Source organism: Elephas maximus, chromosome 11 (genome assembly GCF_024166365.1).
Source record: "Elephas maximus indicus isolate mEleMax1 chromosome 11, mEleMax1 primary haplotype, whole genome shotgun sequence".
In the NCBI taxonomy this organism is placed as follows: domain Eukaryota; kingdom Metazoa; phylum Chordata; class Mammalia; order Proboscidea; family Elephantidae; genus Elephas; species Elephas maximus.
In genome coordinates this window covers 15,614,505-15,631,040 of record NC_064829.1, presented here as the reverse complement: position 1 = coordinate 15,631,040, position 16,536 = coordinate 15,614,505, and the positions used below count along the sequence as shown (strand labels likewise).

The 16,536-nt window shown below is 36.0% G+C and overlaps 1 protein-coding gene across 3 annotated transcripts in view; it reads left to right on the top strand.

The window, feature by feature from the left end:
- The window catches only part of PTPRM (protein tyrosine phosphatase receptor type M), a 946,104-nt gene that overhangs the window by 574,714 nt on the left and 354,854 nt on the right, over window positions 1–16,536 (top strand). For all 3 annotated transcript variants that reach the window (XM_049900161.1, XM_049900160.1, XM_049900159.1), the window contains exons 8-9: window positions 6,916–7,224; window positions 14,484–14,593. In XM_049900161.1, coding sequence (XP_049756118.1) covers window positions 6,916–7,224; window positions 14,484–14,593 — 419 coding nt within the window. The remainder of the gene's footprint in view (window positions 1–6,915; window positions 7,225–14,483; window positions 14,594–16,536) is intronic.

The window sequence follows — 16,536 nt, the reverse complement described above, 5'->3', positions numbered from 1 at the left end:
GTCTGTGAAGCTTCCAGAAACCTGGTGGTGTAATGGTTAAGAGTTCGGCTGCTGACCAAAACGTTGGCACTTCGAATCTACCAGGTGTTTCTGGCAACCGTGTGGGACAGTTCAAGTATGTCCTATAAGGTCGCTAGGAGTCAGAATTGACTCGACAGCAATAGGAATGGGTTTTAATGAAGCTTCCATGACCTTGCCTTGATCAAGTTGTGCTGACTTCCCCAGTATTGTGTACTGTCATCCCCTTCACCAAAGTTACCACTTATCTGTTGTCTTTAAAAAGAAAGAAAAAGTACCAAACCTGTAGCTGTGAAGTCGATTCTGACAGAGTAGAACAGCCCTATAGAGTTTCCAAGGAATAGCTGGTGGATTCAAAGTGCCAACATTTTGGTTAGCGGCCAAACTCTTACCACTGTCATCACACTAGTACCAGGCCATTTTGACTAGTGCATCTGTGTGGTAGGAGCTGAAGTCAGGTAGTGCAAGTCCTCCTACTTTATTCTTTTTCTTCAGTAGTTCTTTACTTATCCAGGCCCTCTTTTCTTTCCATATAAAGTTAATAGTTTTTCCATCTCGTTAAAAAATGTCGTTGATACTTGGATCTGAATTGCATTGTATTTATTTGTAGAACGTTTTGGGTAAAATTGACATTTTCGAAATGTCAAGTCTACCTATCCATGAGCATGTTATGTTTTTTCCATTCATGTAGGTCTCTTTTGCTTTCTTATTCAAGTGTTTTCGAGTTTTCTTTGTACAGGTCTTTTACATCCCTAGTTAAATTTATTCCTAAATATTTTATTTTATTTTTTAGGGGCTACTATAAACGGTATTGCTTTCCTGATTTCCTTTTCATGGTTCTCTTTATTAGTGTATATAATCTAACTGATTTTTGTATGTTTATCTCGTATCCTGCTGCTCTGCTGATTCTTTCTCTTAGTTCCAGTAGTTTTCTTGTGGAGTCCTTTGAGTTCTCTATGTATAGTATCAAATCATCCACAAATAGGGATAGTTTTACTTCTTCCTTACTAGTTTGGATGCCCTTTATTTCTTTTTCTTAACTTACTGCTTTAGCTAGGACTTCCAGCACAGTGTTAAATAGGAGTGGTGATAAAGGGCATCCTTGTCTTATTCCTATTCTCGGGGGGAGGTTTTCAGCCTTTCTTCATTGAGAATGATGTTGGCTGTTGGTTTCGTATAGATGCCGTTTATTATGTTGAGGAATTTCCCTTCTGTACCTATTTAATTGAGAATTTTTGTCAGGAATGGGTATTGGACTATCGAATGCCTTTTCTCCATCGATTGAGATTATTTTCTTTCCTTTTATTTATGTGGTGGATTACATTGATTGATTTTCTAATGTTGAACCATCCTTGCGTTAACTGCTATGAATCCCGCTTGGTTGAGGTGTATTATTTATTTGATACGATGCTGAATTCTGTTGGCTATAACTTTGTTGAGAATTTTTACATCTATATTCATGAGAGATATTGGTCCGTAATTTTCTTTTTTGGTGGTGTCTTTGCCTGGTTTTGGTATCAGGGTTATGCTGGCTTCATAGAATGAATTTGGAAGTATCACTTCCTTTTCTGTGTTCTGAAATAGTTTGAGTAGTACTGGTGCAAGCTCTTCTCTGAAAATTTGCAGAATTCTTCAGTAAAGCCATCTGGGCCAGGGCTATTTTTTTTTGGGGGGGGGGGAGTTTTTTATTCCCTTTTCAATGCCTTCTCTTGTCATGGGCCGGTTCAGATTTTTGAACTTAGTTTGTGTTAGTTTAGGTAGGTAGTGTGTTTCTAGAAATTTGTCCGTTTCCTCTAGGTTTTCAAAATTGTTGGAGTATAGTTTTTCATAGTACTTTTTATGGTCCTTTTTATTTCAGTTAGGTCTGTTGTAATGTCCATCATTTCATTTCTTATTTGGGTAATTTGCATCTTCTCCTGTTTTTGTCAATTTGGCCAGTGGTTTGTTGGTTTTATTGATCTTTTCAAAGAACCAACTTTTGGTTTTGTTGATTCTATTATTTTCCTATTCTTTATTATATTTATTTCTGCTCTCATTTTCATTATTCCTTTCTTCTGGTTGCTCTGGCCTTCTTTTGCTGTTCTCTTTCTATTTGTTTGAGTTGTATAGCTAATGTTTTTTATTTTGTCCCTTCTTTTTTGATGTGTGCATCTGTTGCTATAAACTGACTTCTGAGCACTGCCTTTGCTCTGTCCCAAAGATTTTGGTATGATGTGTTTTCATTCTCTTTTGATTCTAGGAATTTTTTTAATTTCACCTTTGATTTCTTCTATTACCCAGTGGTTTTTAAGCAAGGTGTTAGTCAGTTTCCATGTATTTGATTTTTTTCCTTCCTCTTCTTGTTATTAACTTCTACTTTTATGGTATTGTGATCAGAGAAGATGCTTTGTATTATTTTAGTGTTTGGGATTTTGTTGAGGGTTGCTTTGTGGCCTAAGATGTGATCTGTCCTGGAGAGCGTTCCATGTGTGTTGGAAAAGAATGTGTACTTTGCTACTGTTGGGTAGAATGCTCCGTATACGTCTATGAGGTTAAGTTGGTTGATTGTGACTTTTAGATCTTCTGTGTCTTTGCTGAGTTTCTTTTTAGGTGTTCTGTCCTTTACTGAGAATGGTGCATTGAAGTCTCCTACTATTATTGTGGAACTGTCAGTTTCTCTTTTCAGTGCTGTTAAGTTTGTTTTATGTATTTTGGAGCCCTGTCATTGGGTGTGTAGGTATTTATTATGGTTATGTCCTCATGGTAGATTGTCCCTTTAATTATTATATAATGACCTTCCTTGTCTTTTATGCTGAATTTTATTTTAAAGTCTATTTTATCTGAGATTACTATTGCCACTCCAGCTCTTTTTTGGTTGCTATTTGCTTGATATATATTTTTTTCACCCTTTGATTTTTAATATATTTATGTCTTTATTTCTGAGGTGTGTCTCATGTAGACAGCATATTGATGGGCCCTGTTTTTTTTTTTTTTTGTTGTTAATCCATTCTATCTCTCTCTGTCTCTTTATGGGTGCATTTAAGCCATTTATGTTCAGTGTGATTATTGATAGGTGTGAGTTTTTTTACTGTCATTTTGTAGTGCTTTTTTCTGCGGTGCTGACATTTTCTTTGTTTCTCTTATTCTTCTGTGTTGAATTCCTTTTGTTTGTGGATTTTTTTTCTTCTTTTGTTTTTGTAGATTTTGTGTTTACTGAGATTTCATGTTTTTCTTCTTTGATGAGTAGGTTTGTTAACTTTCTGTGTGGTTACCTTGAAATTTACCCCTGTCTTCCTAAGTTTTAACCAGCCTTTTATTACTTGATATTGCCTTGACTTCCTCTCCATTTGAAAATTCTATACCTACACGATTTATTCTATTGTTCTGTCATTGCTGCCATTTACAGAGTAACCTCTCTCGTTCCCTGTTGTAAATCTTTTAGTTTTGCTTTCTCCTTGAGAGTTCATTAATTAGGTTGGTATCTGACTGATGCAGTCTTGTGTCTTAGATTCAGGTTGTTGTCTGATGTTGTTGGTTTTCTAACTGGAGGATTCTTTTTAATAATTCTTGTGAGTTTGGTTTGATTTTTACATATTCTCTTAATTCCTTTTTATCTGGTAATGACCTAATTTCACCTTCATATCTGAGTGAGAGTTTTGCAAGATATATTATTCTTTGTTGGCAATTTTTTTTCAAGGTTTTATATATGTCATCCCATTGCCTTCTTGTCTTCATGGTTTCTGCTGAGCAATCACAGTTTAGGATTATTGTTTCCCCTTTGTATGTGATGTTTCATTTTTCTCCAGCTGCTCTCAGGAGTTTTTCTTTGTCTTTGGTTTTAGCGAGTATGCCTTGGTGATTTTCTTCTGGGGTCTATCCTATATGGGTTCATTCAGCTTCTTGGATGGTCAGCTTTTCAACTTTCATGATATTAGGGAATTTTCTGTCAGCAAATATTCAGTGATCCTCTCAATGAGCTGCTGTCTCTCTGGCTGAGCAACCGTGGCTCGTTAGAAAGTGGCAGAGGCCATGTAGAGGGAAGAAGGGTGGGTGGTGGGAAATTGTGTATCCCTGCTTACTAGGTGCTCTGTCTCTGTTGTGAGCCCCTTGAAATTGCCTTCCTGTACTCCCTGTCCACAGTCCTTGGTAGCTGAGGTCCCAGATGGCAAATCCAGACAGCAGTGAGCTGGTGTCTCTCTGGCCAAATGACTGGGGCCCATTGGAAAGCAGCAGAGTCCACACACAGGGAAGAAGGTTTGGGGATGGGAAAGCATGTGTCCCTGGTTACTGGGTGCCCTGTCTCCTGTTGGGAGCTCCGTGAAGTTGCCTTTCTCTACTCCCTGTCTGCATTCCTTGGTGGCTGTAGTCCAAGACAGTGAATCTGTTCTGTGTTAGCTGGTAGGGGAACTCCACTCCGTAGCTCTCCTCATTCCATTCTCTATCAGTTTCTTATTCCACTTGGTGTTTGATCAAGTTCTTTACTCCTTCATTTGATGCTTAGGGCTCCAGGATTCACGTTTGTATCTGTTTTACTTAGTTTTTTGGGTCTTTGCTGCAGAGGGATGGCCTGGTGCTTCTGTTCATAGTACCATGTTGGCTCTGCCTACTCCTTGGTGTGTTTTATTCTTACTTGTCCTTCAGTTATTATGGGATGTAGTAGCATGAATGATCATTTTTATAGTTTAAGCATATATCTGGCAGATAAATCCCATCTTGTATATATGATACCAGAATGTTATTTAATTTTAATACATTTTAACTTATTGGAAGTCTTGGGCATAGGGGGTGCCCAGAGTCACTTCTACATCCTCAGTGATGTAGAAAATAGACAGGAGGAATTTATGCAGAAATGAGAATCAAGACATCAACTTCATTCATAATCCAGACAAGTGTCTAACCCCAAGTACAGGTAGTGTTGTCCAGTAAAGCTAGATGGAGAATATGATGCTGAAGGTTCTCCCTCTATGGAATCAGGAGGAGAAGGGAGATTCTTCCCAGGACTTATTCTTTTGTCTCAAGAGTAATATATTGGCTTTGTATTTTACATTTTTAGATTAAAATATAATATTCTACATTTTATATTTTATTCAAATATCTTATATTTCATTTTATTCTTTTGGGTATAGCTTTCGGTATCGTTGAAACCCTCATTTCTTTTATCTGGTTTTCTTTATTTTGGATGTGGCTCTAAGGAGAGTTGAACCACCATATGTTCAGTTATCAGACAGATCTGAATTCAGGTGCCACACTCAAACCTGGACCCTGGTTAAGTTATTTAAGTTGTCTTGGCCAAAATTTTTATATCCCTATATTGAGAATGATGATATCTAGTCCAAAAAAAAAAAAAAATTTTTTTTTTTTTTAGTCCAGGGATTATTCTGCAGGATAGAGAACACATATATAGAGGCTGTCCCTGGGTTACAAACATATGATTTAAGGACAACTCATACTTGTTCTTTAATGTTATGTAAATTTGCCTTCTCCTTGAAACACCTGAACCAACCCCCTACTTCCAACAAATTCTTTATCACATTCAACTTCACTTGCTGCGTGTGCAGCTTTTAAATCATTGAAAAAGCTTGGAGGCTTTTCTTGCACTAAAGTGAGGCTAGATAAGAACCGTATGCACCTGTTAAACCCTACTGACTTACAAATTCGACTTAAAGGCACAGTTAGAACAGATCTCATTCATAATCCGAAGAATGCCCGTATATATATATATATATATATATATATATATATATATATATATATATATGTATGTATGTAAGGACTCATGGTTACCTTATATATAACAGAAAGAAACATGGCCTGGCCCTGCGTTATCTTTGCAATTTCTAGAAAAAGTACACAATGAATGGTAGCTATTATTAATTCTCAAGTTTTCCATACTTTTTTTCCCCTTGCCATTTGTAGATCCTTTTACACTTCAAACAAACAAGATCATAATATTTTCGGTTAGGACCTTCCAAAACTCCTGAAATGTAAACTTCTTAAAATAGTGCATAGCACATAGTAAATGCTCAATGAATATTATTTGTTTTGCATTACTGTATTTCATAAACAAGTTTAAGCTCTCTCTGCATGTATTCTTTGTTTTAAACTATTAAAAAATGCTTGTATTCCCTGCATGTCCTTTAGATTTCTAAGTTGAAACTCTGTACTTGGAACATGAGCTAAGGGAGAATATTATTGCATTATCTCAGATAGGCAAGAGCTACTTCTGCATTGATTGTATGGAATTCTATGCAAATAAAACCCCAAAATGCCCTGGAGTTCTGGGCAGAAGTTTGTGCTCTCTCATTATTACACTTTGTGCTGAATTCTCAAGTTTTACTAATGTGCTTTCCAATCATATAATTGTAAATTAATTTTAAAAGGTAAAATATATGTATTAAGCATTGGTTTCTTGTGTCAGAAACCCAAAGGAGAAGAGACTTGAATAAGATAATAGTTTATTTTTCTCTAACGAAATGTTTGGAAGTAGGCAGGGCTAGTATGGTGGCTCGGGGGGGAGCAGAAACCCTGGCTCCTTCTTCATTTTTGCTTTGAATTCTTAATGTATAAATGCCTCATGGTTTGTCATGGCTGTATAAGCTCCAACCGTCATATCCTCAGTCTGGCTAAGGGTAAGAAAGAAGCAGCGAAGAAGCCTCTTTCTTATAAGGACACCTTCCAAAAATTGCTCATAACATCTTATCTTGTACTCAAGTCACATGGCCACACCTTGCTGCAGAAGAGGCCAGAAATTTTAGGCTTTATTCTGGGTGACGTTATGCCCAGCTCAAATTTAGGAATTTTATTATTCATGAAGAAGAGGAGACCAGATACTGAGAACAAGTTGGAATATCTGTGACTTTTGGATTTATTGGAGCTTTTATAATTCTTTTCTCTTATGTTTTCTTCTTTTCTAAATAGATCCCATGCGTGGCCCAAGAAAACTGGAAGTAGTAGAGGTCAAATCTCGACAAATCACTATCCGCTGGGAGCCATTTGGGTATAACGTGACTCGTTGTCATAGTTACAATCTCACAGTCCACTACTGTTACAACGTTGGAGGACAGGAACAGGTTCGAGAAGAAGTAAGCTGGGACACAGACAGTTCACACCCTCAACACACAATCACTAACCTGTCTCCGTACACCAATGTCAGTGTGAAACTCATCCTCATGAATCCTGAGGGGCGGAAGGAAAGTCAAGAGCTCATAGTGCAGACAGATGAAGATCGTGAGTACTTTTAAATGATGTGTTTATGTGAAATATAGTCTTTCAAAAAGCAGGGTTTTTTTAAATTTAATTTGAAATATTTATAATGAAAATAGAAAGAACTTGGAAACCCTGGTGGCGTAGTGGTTAAGAGCTACAGCTGCTAACCAGAAAGTCGGTAGTTCTAATCCACCAGGCAGTCCTTGGAAACTGTATGAAGCAGCTCTACTCTGTCCTGTAGGGTCACTATGAGTCGGAATCAACTCGACGGCAACGGGTTTACTTAATGTGTTCAGTATTCCAGATGTGTATTTGTGCTTCGGTATGCTTGAGCATTGATTGAAAAAGGGCAAAGTGAATGAAGATGTAGAATTTTACTATAATTTTTATTGATCATATAGTTACTATTCTGTATATAATAATTCTGTATTCCCCTAAATACTTCTTAGTTCAAGATTTACTATCATTGACCTAAGAACTTGTTGTTTGGGGTATTTCATCAGACTATTTATGTGAAGTGCTAATTTAAATATATCTTAATGGCATTCTGAAACATTTTTCATAGTTCAGACAAAAATTCAGCACAGAATAGGGACTGCTGAGAAACGGCATCATTAAGTTAACGGTCGTGAAGTAGTTGTTTTTCCCCCAGGAACAATGGAAGGATTGGGTATTACTTAATAAATAAGGACTTATCAAATAAGCCATGTATGTCACCAGTAATTCATCAAAAAAAGTAAATACACAATTAGAATAAACCTCTAAAATAATTTAAAGTAGTAAAATTATGCCTTGAATCCCATAGCGTGAATATAAATTTGCTTTTATGCTGATTATTCAGGGGCCCCCTGGGTACAACAAAATGTTCATATAGCACATAAAATACAATGGCATTGTATCATATATTTGACCAAAAAGTCACGTGCCAGGCATTAGAGTAAGTGGCAGAGAACTTGGGAACCCCATTACTTATTCCTGGGAAAAATAGATGTTTAACTTTTTTTTCTCTTTATGCAGCAGAATTTTGATGATTGATTAAAACTTGAATTAAATGCCTGTCAATAATATTTAATTTTATTTAAAGAGCTAACAAAGCACTTTTGAGAGTCTGTTACCTACTCAATACTATGCATATAACTATAGAAGAAAACTGTGGAGAAAGTCAGACTAAAGGTGGAGCCCATCTTACATCCTCCTCTTTGTAGCCCCTCAAGGCCTGCCTGCCTTGGTTGCTCTCCAGTGCCTTCAAATAGTTGTTTATTAGCATTGTTTTTGTATGAAACAAGTTTAATTTCATATTAGTGTGATATAAGTCAGTCTTTCAAGGCAGAAACTGGAAGTCCTATTTCTGTTTCTTCCAACTCTTCCTTGTCTCCCAGTAAGTAAGTGTCAGCATTGTCAACAGGTCACCTGGCCATTTCCCCACCTGCCTTTCTGCATTTAATCTGTTCCTGGCTCCTGCCATTTCTGCTTCCAGAAATTAGATTATTCTTTCCTCTCTGCTTTCACTCCTCAGTCCTCATTATTTTATGCTGAAATTGCTGTAACAGTTTCTAAGCTTTCTTTGTAATTTCAACCTTTTCTAATTCTAATGCCCCCTACTCACTCACTAAAGGAATCTGTAAAGTACGTTTTCATCATCTAGCATTCTCCACAAGAGCCTTCAGTATCTTTTCCTGTTTATCTTTATTCCTGAGCCTTATCTCCCCAGCAGTCTTCTATACTCTTGGCTTATGCTCTAAAACTTATCAGTCTACAAAGGTGTCACCTTGGCATGGGTTGCGTATACCAAACTCATTACGTACCCGTTTTTCCTTGTTCTCTCCAGCTTCTCTTCTACTAAGTATCTTTCCACCTGTTGTCTCTCAGTTGCATCTCCTTCTCTATCCCTCATAGTTCTCAAGTTTCAGGTTCTTTATAAAGCTGTCTCCAACTGTTCAACCCATATTATGCTCATCCTTCTGACCTTATTTGTACTTATAAGAGCCATAAATCCTGAGCCTCAGTCTCCTCATATGAAAAGTGAGGATAATAATACTTCTCAGGCAGGTTTAGAGTTGGAAGAAATTTACCTAGAACTGGTTTTAACTTCCAGAGAGTGGACATTTAATATATGATTGTTATTATTATATGATTCGTAGCAGTTCATTATGATCTTTCCTTGTTTTCTCATTATTCCGTATATGAATTTTCCTCTAATTGTAAACTGCTTAAGAGGAGAAACCAATTGTTTGTATTCTATAGAAATAATCATGGTACTGAGTAGTTGATAAACACTCAAAAGCACTTTATTTGTCTCTAAATGAAATAAAATATTGTTGGTAAGCATTTCATGTTTTAGTCATTTCTAGGGATGAGACGATCCATGTTGCTGAAGCGTGAACCCACTCAACATTTGGGGGTTGAAAATTGGGAATGACATGAGCTAGGAATTCTGTTTAGTTCTGCAAAAACATGAAGTCAGAGTCACATATATATTTTTTGTTTGGTTAAATTATTATTGCTAGTCCCATAAGTCTGGCATGCATTACTTTCAAATAAAAATCTATTGTTCTCATAGCCTACAGATATTCAGTTAATTTGAAAAGCTTTTATTTCAAATTAAAACTGCTTAAAAAAAAAAAAAAGGACTTCTGGTGAGTAGCATCTGGGGTCTTAAAAGCTTGCAAGCAGCCATCTAAGATACATCTGTTGGTCTCATCCCATTGTAAGCAAAGGAGAATGAAGAAAACCAAAGACACAAGGAAAATATTAGTCCAAATGACTAATGGAGAACATGGGCCACAACCTCCACCAGCCCAAGCCTAGAAGAACTAGATGGTATCCGGCTCCACCACTGACTGCCCTGACAGAGATCACAATAGAGGGTCCTGGACAAAGCAGTAGAAAAATGTAGAACAAAATTGAAATTCACAAAAAAAAAAAAGATTAGACTAACTGGTCTTTCAGAGACTGGAGGAACCCCAGAGACTATGGCCTCTGGACACCCTGCTAACTCAGAACTGAAGCTACTCCCAAAGGCCACCTTTCAGCCAAAAATTAGACAGGCCTATAAAACAAACAGTAACACATGTGAGGAACGTGCTTCTTAGTTCAGTCAAATATACGAGCCCAAAGGGGCAACACCTACCCAAAAGTGAAGATGAGAAGGCAGGAAGGGACTGGAAAACTGGGCAAATGAACACAGGGAACCCAGCATGTAAAGGGAAAGGGGGAGAGTGCTGACTAAACATGGAGATTGCACCCAATGTCACAAAACAATTTGTGTATGCATTTTTGAATGAGAAAAAAACAAGGGACTTCAAGAAAGGCAGAGAGAAGAAGTCAGAAATAGAATAACTGTCAAACAGTAGTGAGTTTGAAGACAAATCAATGGTGAGGTCATTTTATCTACCATTAACAAAGCTACAAATCATTGAACATTGTGACTTATTGTAGCATAATATTTCTATTGTAATATTGATTATTTCAACAAAAAGCGTGTGGAAAAAATATTTATCTTTTTTAATCATCTTTAGAGTGTCACTTTGTAGTATAGGACTCAGTTTCACAAACTCAGATATTTTGACTATATATTCCAAATCCTGAATTCCTCTAAATAGTAAAAAAAAAAAAATAGTACTAGACTGAAATTCCTGTGTGGTACTTTCTTCCCTAATTTAATAAACTTTTCTGTATATGTATAGTATATATGTATGTGTGTATATGTATATTTATATACATATAAATATATATACCTTTTTAACCTCTATTAGGTCTGTTCCTGACCTACAAAACTTACGTGAATCCCACTAAGGTCTTCCTGTCAACACTCTCCCAATGCCATCCATTACTGGGTCTCCTCCAGCACATTTTAAATGTCCTCTGATCAACATCATTTTGAATTCCTACCTTTTGTTTGTTTGTTTTAGCCTTATTTATATTAATGGGATGAAACAAAAGGGTTTTTTTTCCCTAAGTTTTTGCCTTCATTACATCTATACATAGGTTAGTAAATATTTTCAGTTAATATCACAAAATAACAGACCATTCATCATAGTTATTTTGGTATTGTCAGAAAAGTGGTAATGATCCTAATCAACACTTTCAAGGGAGAGAAGAGACTTAGTAGAGTGCTCTCTGGCACGGCACGTTTTAGCTCAACCTCTGACTATGATAAACATTTGTGTTGGACTCAGAGGCTGGCATTGTAACTGCTTGAATACTTTGTTTTCGTTGCTTGGATGTAGTCTCACACAGATTCCCTCAGTCTAGGAGAATTACTTTCATATTTATTGATTATCTAGAGTTTGTATATTAAAAATAAGTTAGTCCCACTCTTCATTTTATAAATGAGACAACTGAAACCCAGGGATATCCAATGATTTATCCAGATTATGCGGTGTAAGTATTGGAGCGTCTTAAGTCAGAACCCAGGCCTCCAATCTGAGTAAGTTTTTTTTTTTTTTTCCTACTAAACAGCACTTAGCTCTATATAGAGTAGCTGTAAAATATCCTACATCTAACTATAAGTAGTCCCTACGCTCAAGAAGTGTAGAATTTGCTTTTGAAATTCTAGGTAATGTTTCCAACCTATGGAGATCTTACCAACCCTTAAAAGACTACTTGTATAGTTCCACAATCAAAAACATTTCTCCAACTACTTTTTTCAAGACAGCTTTATTTATTCAAATGCCATAAAATTCACTCATTTGATTTTACAATTTAATAGCTTTTAGTATATTCAGAGTTGTGGAAACCATCGCCACAATAAATTTTGGAACATCTCATTACCCCCCAAAGAAACCCTGTACCCATTAGTTGACACCCCCTGCTCCCCTTACCCCAATCCCAGCCCCAGACAACCACTAATCTACTTGCTGTTTCTATGGATTTGCCTTTTCCAGACAATTCATAAAAATAGAACTATGCAATATGGGGTCCTTTGTGACTGCGTTCTTTCATTTAGCATAATATTTCCAAGGTTCATCTATGTTGTAGCAGGTATCAGTACTTCATTTCTTTTTATTCATAAATTATATTCTATGAATATACCATTTTGTTTATCCATTTGTCAGTTCATGGACTTTTTTTCCCACTGGCTATTATGATTTGTACTACTGAGAACATTTATGTACAAGCTTTTACGTGGATGTATGTTTGCATTTCTCTTGAGTAGACAGGTAGGAATGAATTACTAGATCGTATGGTAAATGTGTGTTTAACCATTTGAGGAACTACTGGACTCTGCAAAATGGCTGTATCATTTTTCATTCTACCCAGTAGTATGTGAAGGTTCCAATTTTCCTACATTCTCACCAACACATATTATTATGTGCCTTTATGAATATAGCCATCCTAGTGTTTTTTTTTTTTTTTTTTTTAGTGGGTAGGAGGAAACCCCGGTGGCGTAGTGGTTAAATGCTACAGCTGCTAACCAAAGGGTCGGCAGTTCAAATCCACCAGGCGCTCCTTGGAAACTCTGTGGGGCAGTTCTACTCTGTTCTGTAGGGTCGCTATGAGTCGGAATCGACTCGACGGCACTGGGTTTGGTTTGGTGGTTTTTTAGTGGGTATGAAGTGGTATCTCATTGTGGTTTGATTTTCAATTGTCTGATGGCTAATAACGTTAAGCTTCTTTCATGTACGTGTTGGGCATTTGTAGGCCTTCTTTGGAGAACTGTCTACTCAGATCCTTTGCCCATTTTTAATTGGGTTATTTGTCTGATTATTATTGAGCGTAATAGTTCTCTATGTATTCTATGTACAAGTCCCTGGCCAGATACATGATTTGCAAAAACTTTCTCCCATTCTATGTGTTGTCTTTTTACTTTCTCGATAGTGCTCTTTGAAACACAAAGTTTTTCATTTTGATGACGTACAGTTTATCTGTATTATCTTTTTTCTTGTGCTTTTAGTGTCATATCTAAAAAGCAATTGCCTAATCCAAGGTCACAAAGATTTATGCCTGTGTAGTCTTCTAAGAGTTTTAGCTCTTATGTTTAGGTCTTAAATCCACTTTGATTTAATTTTTGTGTATTGTGTGAGGTAAGGATTCAACTTCATCTTTACATTTGGGTATCTGTTTATCCAAACACTATTTGTGGAAAGATTATTCTGTCCTCATTGAATTTCATAGCACCCTTGTTGAAAATCAGTTGACTGTAAATGTGAAGGGTATATTTCTGTTCTTTCAGTTCTGTCTCTTGATCTGTATGTCTGTCCTTATTCTGGTACCACACTGCCTTCTTGATTACTGTATCTTTGTAGTAAGTCTTGAAATTGGAAAGCGTGAAACCTCTCCACCCACTTTTTGTTCACTGACTCCATCACCAAAACTTTTTATCATGTACCCACAAATATATATGTATTTATAAATAGGATGGACATGCTAGTACATTAAATTGTCTATAACAAAAAGCTTACTCAAACCTGAATATAAAATGATAAAGATGAGACAAATAATATTTTTAAAATAATTTTTAAATGTTATTTTATGGAAAATTGGCAAGTAGATTTTCATCTTCCCTTTTGTCAATTTGATTTTCTTGAAAACTAATCAGAACTGTTGTATATTTTATGTTTTGAAACGATGGCATCAAAATTCCCCAAACCTAATACTATCTATTATACTAGTAATTACACTATAAATAAAGTACAGTAAATTTCAAAAATATATTATTTCATCTACATCACATATTAGTACATTAATACATAATGAATGTGATGATTTATATAGCTGTAACTTATTTTCACTTTTTAATATTTATCATAACAATTTATTAAACCATTTGGCTTGTTTTCAACTTATTAATATAAAAATGCTGCTATATTAACATTCTTGCTACATACATACAAGAAATTTCCTAGGGAATCTACATAAAGGTGAGGTTATTGGGTCACATGACATGTGCGTCTTTAACTTTTACTAAATACTGCCAAAGTGGTTTGCAAAGTGGCTCTTCCAGTTTACACTCCAACCAAGTAGTGTATAAAAATTCTCATAGTTCCAATCCTTTCTCATTTATTTTTCATGAAAAAGTTTACTTAAAAGGTAATTCTTGAGTTCTATCTAATTGTTTCAGACTTTAAAGACATACGATGAAATTATTCTCTTTATAAGGAGAGTATAGTTAAAATGGTTTTAGATTTCATATTTTTAAAAGAAAACTGAGTGTTTCTATAGACTATTAATTTGTTTTACGTCAATGAAAGATTAAAACCTATCAAGACTAGAAAAATCTACTTTTTTTTTTTTAACCTTGGTTTGTTATTCAAACATTCATACCCCACCTGTTTTAGTCCCAGGTGCTGTTCCTACTGAATCTATCCAAGGAAGTACCTTCGAAGAGAAGATATTTCTTCAGTGGCGAGAACCGACTCAAACATATGGAGTAATCACTTTATATGAGGTAGTGTATCCATCGTTAGTAATTTATTTTTATTATAATTTCTTACAATAGCTAGGCTATCTGTTATTTAAAATGCATAATGACATAAGGCCTTATAAGAAGTTTAATGACTTCAGTGTATATAAAGGTTAATTTAAAGAAACAAAAAACTTAAAAAAATTTTTTTTTGAGTTGTGGATAATCTCAGGATGTATATTTACAATGATTTACATGTTTGTAGATTATATGTTATCATATGTTAAAACACAGCATAACGTCATCACTTTTATTAAAAACAACTAAGTATTTTGAAGCATATGTTGACTAGGAGGCAACCACAGAATCCTGTCCCTGCTTAGCTGTGAAATATTTCACTCCTGAATTATAAAGGAACACAATTATCCAATTAGCAAAGTCAATAAAAAATGTGTCAGGAATAAGCCTGCGATAGAGCCTTTTAGTTTCTTTGTGTTAGCAAAACACCCTTTGGACTTCTGTGACGTAGCTCTGTCTCCTGAGCCATGTCAAATGGTGGAATGATAGATAAGCAGAGAAGAACTTGATGAATTGTTCAAGGAAAAAAATAACCCCAGTAGCAGGGGTGACAGTCATCACATCTGTGTGAGCGTCATTTCACTATGCCTATTGTCATAGAAACAAGCAGACGTGTTTTTTTTAAGCTAGCCTTTATTTGAATGCAAATTCAACAAAATTATATGTTGTTAGGTTTGTGAAAACCGTAGCAGTTCCTCACATGGAAGCCGCACTTGAATACCTTTCAGAACTACTGACAAAAGCCTGAGCAGATTAAGCTGTCAGAATGGTAATCGCTGGTAAACCCTTCCCTGACCCAGTCAGCCTCACATTTGTGTTTACTTATAGCTTTTGAAAATTAGCATTGAAATGCAAAAGGAAAATTTTAATTGGAAGCTAAATGAAGTAAGATAAAAGAAAAAAGTTGACTTCAGTGCTAAGTTACTAATGCTGTCCATTGGCTGCTTCATTGTAAGAGAGTGGGTGTAATAAAAATTCGTGGCTCAGCTCTCATAGGGCTGCTTTATAATCGAATCAACAAGTTCCTATTTTTCCCTCAGTGATCGTAATCTTTTAACTAATATCTTTGGTCCCATGACCCTTTTCAAGTCTCATTTTGGGAGATTCACGACTTTTTACTAGAAAATATAAAGCCTTTGAAAAAAAAATTTTTTTTTGAAACCACAGTTAAGTTCCAAGAAATAAGTTTATCCATCCTAAAAACCAGACCCTGACATCTGGTCAGACAGGAACTAATATAGCAGTCCCCCTTATCCCCAGGGGGTCCAAGACCTCCTACCCAGTGGGTGCCTGAAACCCAACCCTACATATACTGTTTTTTTTTCCTGTACATACATACTTTTCATTAAAGGAAGCACTTTAAGGCTTATCTTTGGTGTCTCCAAATTGCCAGCATTAATACTCTTGTGCTTGGGGAACCTAGTTAAGTAAAGTAAGGGTTACTTGAACACGAGCACTGTGATACTACAACAATCAATCTGATGACCAACCAGTTACTAAGTGACTAACTGGCTGGTAGCCTGTATAGCATGAATACACTGGACAAGGAGATGGTTTACATCCCAGGAGGGACAGAGTGGGATGGCTCAGGATTTCATCACACTACCCAGAATGGCATTTGGTTTAAAACGTATAAATTGTTTATTTTCAGACTGCGGCTGACCATGGATAACTGTAGAACCACAGACAAGAAGGGACTACTCTAGCATACGCCTTCTTTCTAACTGCACTGCACATTTATCTTTGTGTATAAGTAACTTTAACGTGAAAAGAGTAGGAGTAATAATTCAAAATAAAAGCCCATTAATCTCTGTGACTTCAGCAGCCAGGATCCCACAGTCGAGCATCATCTAGATGATAGTACAATGGGGAATTGTGCCTGCGCCGTATGTCAGGGTATTAAAATCAGA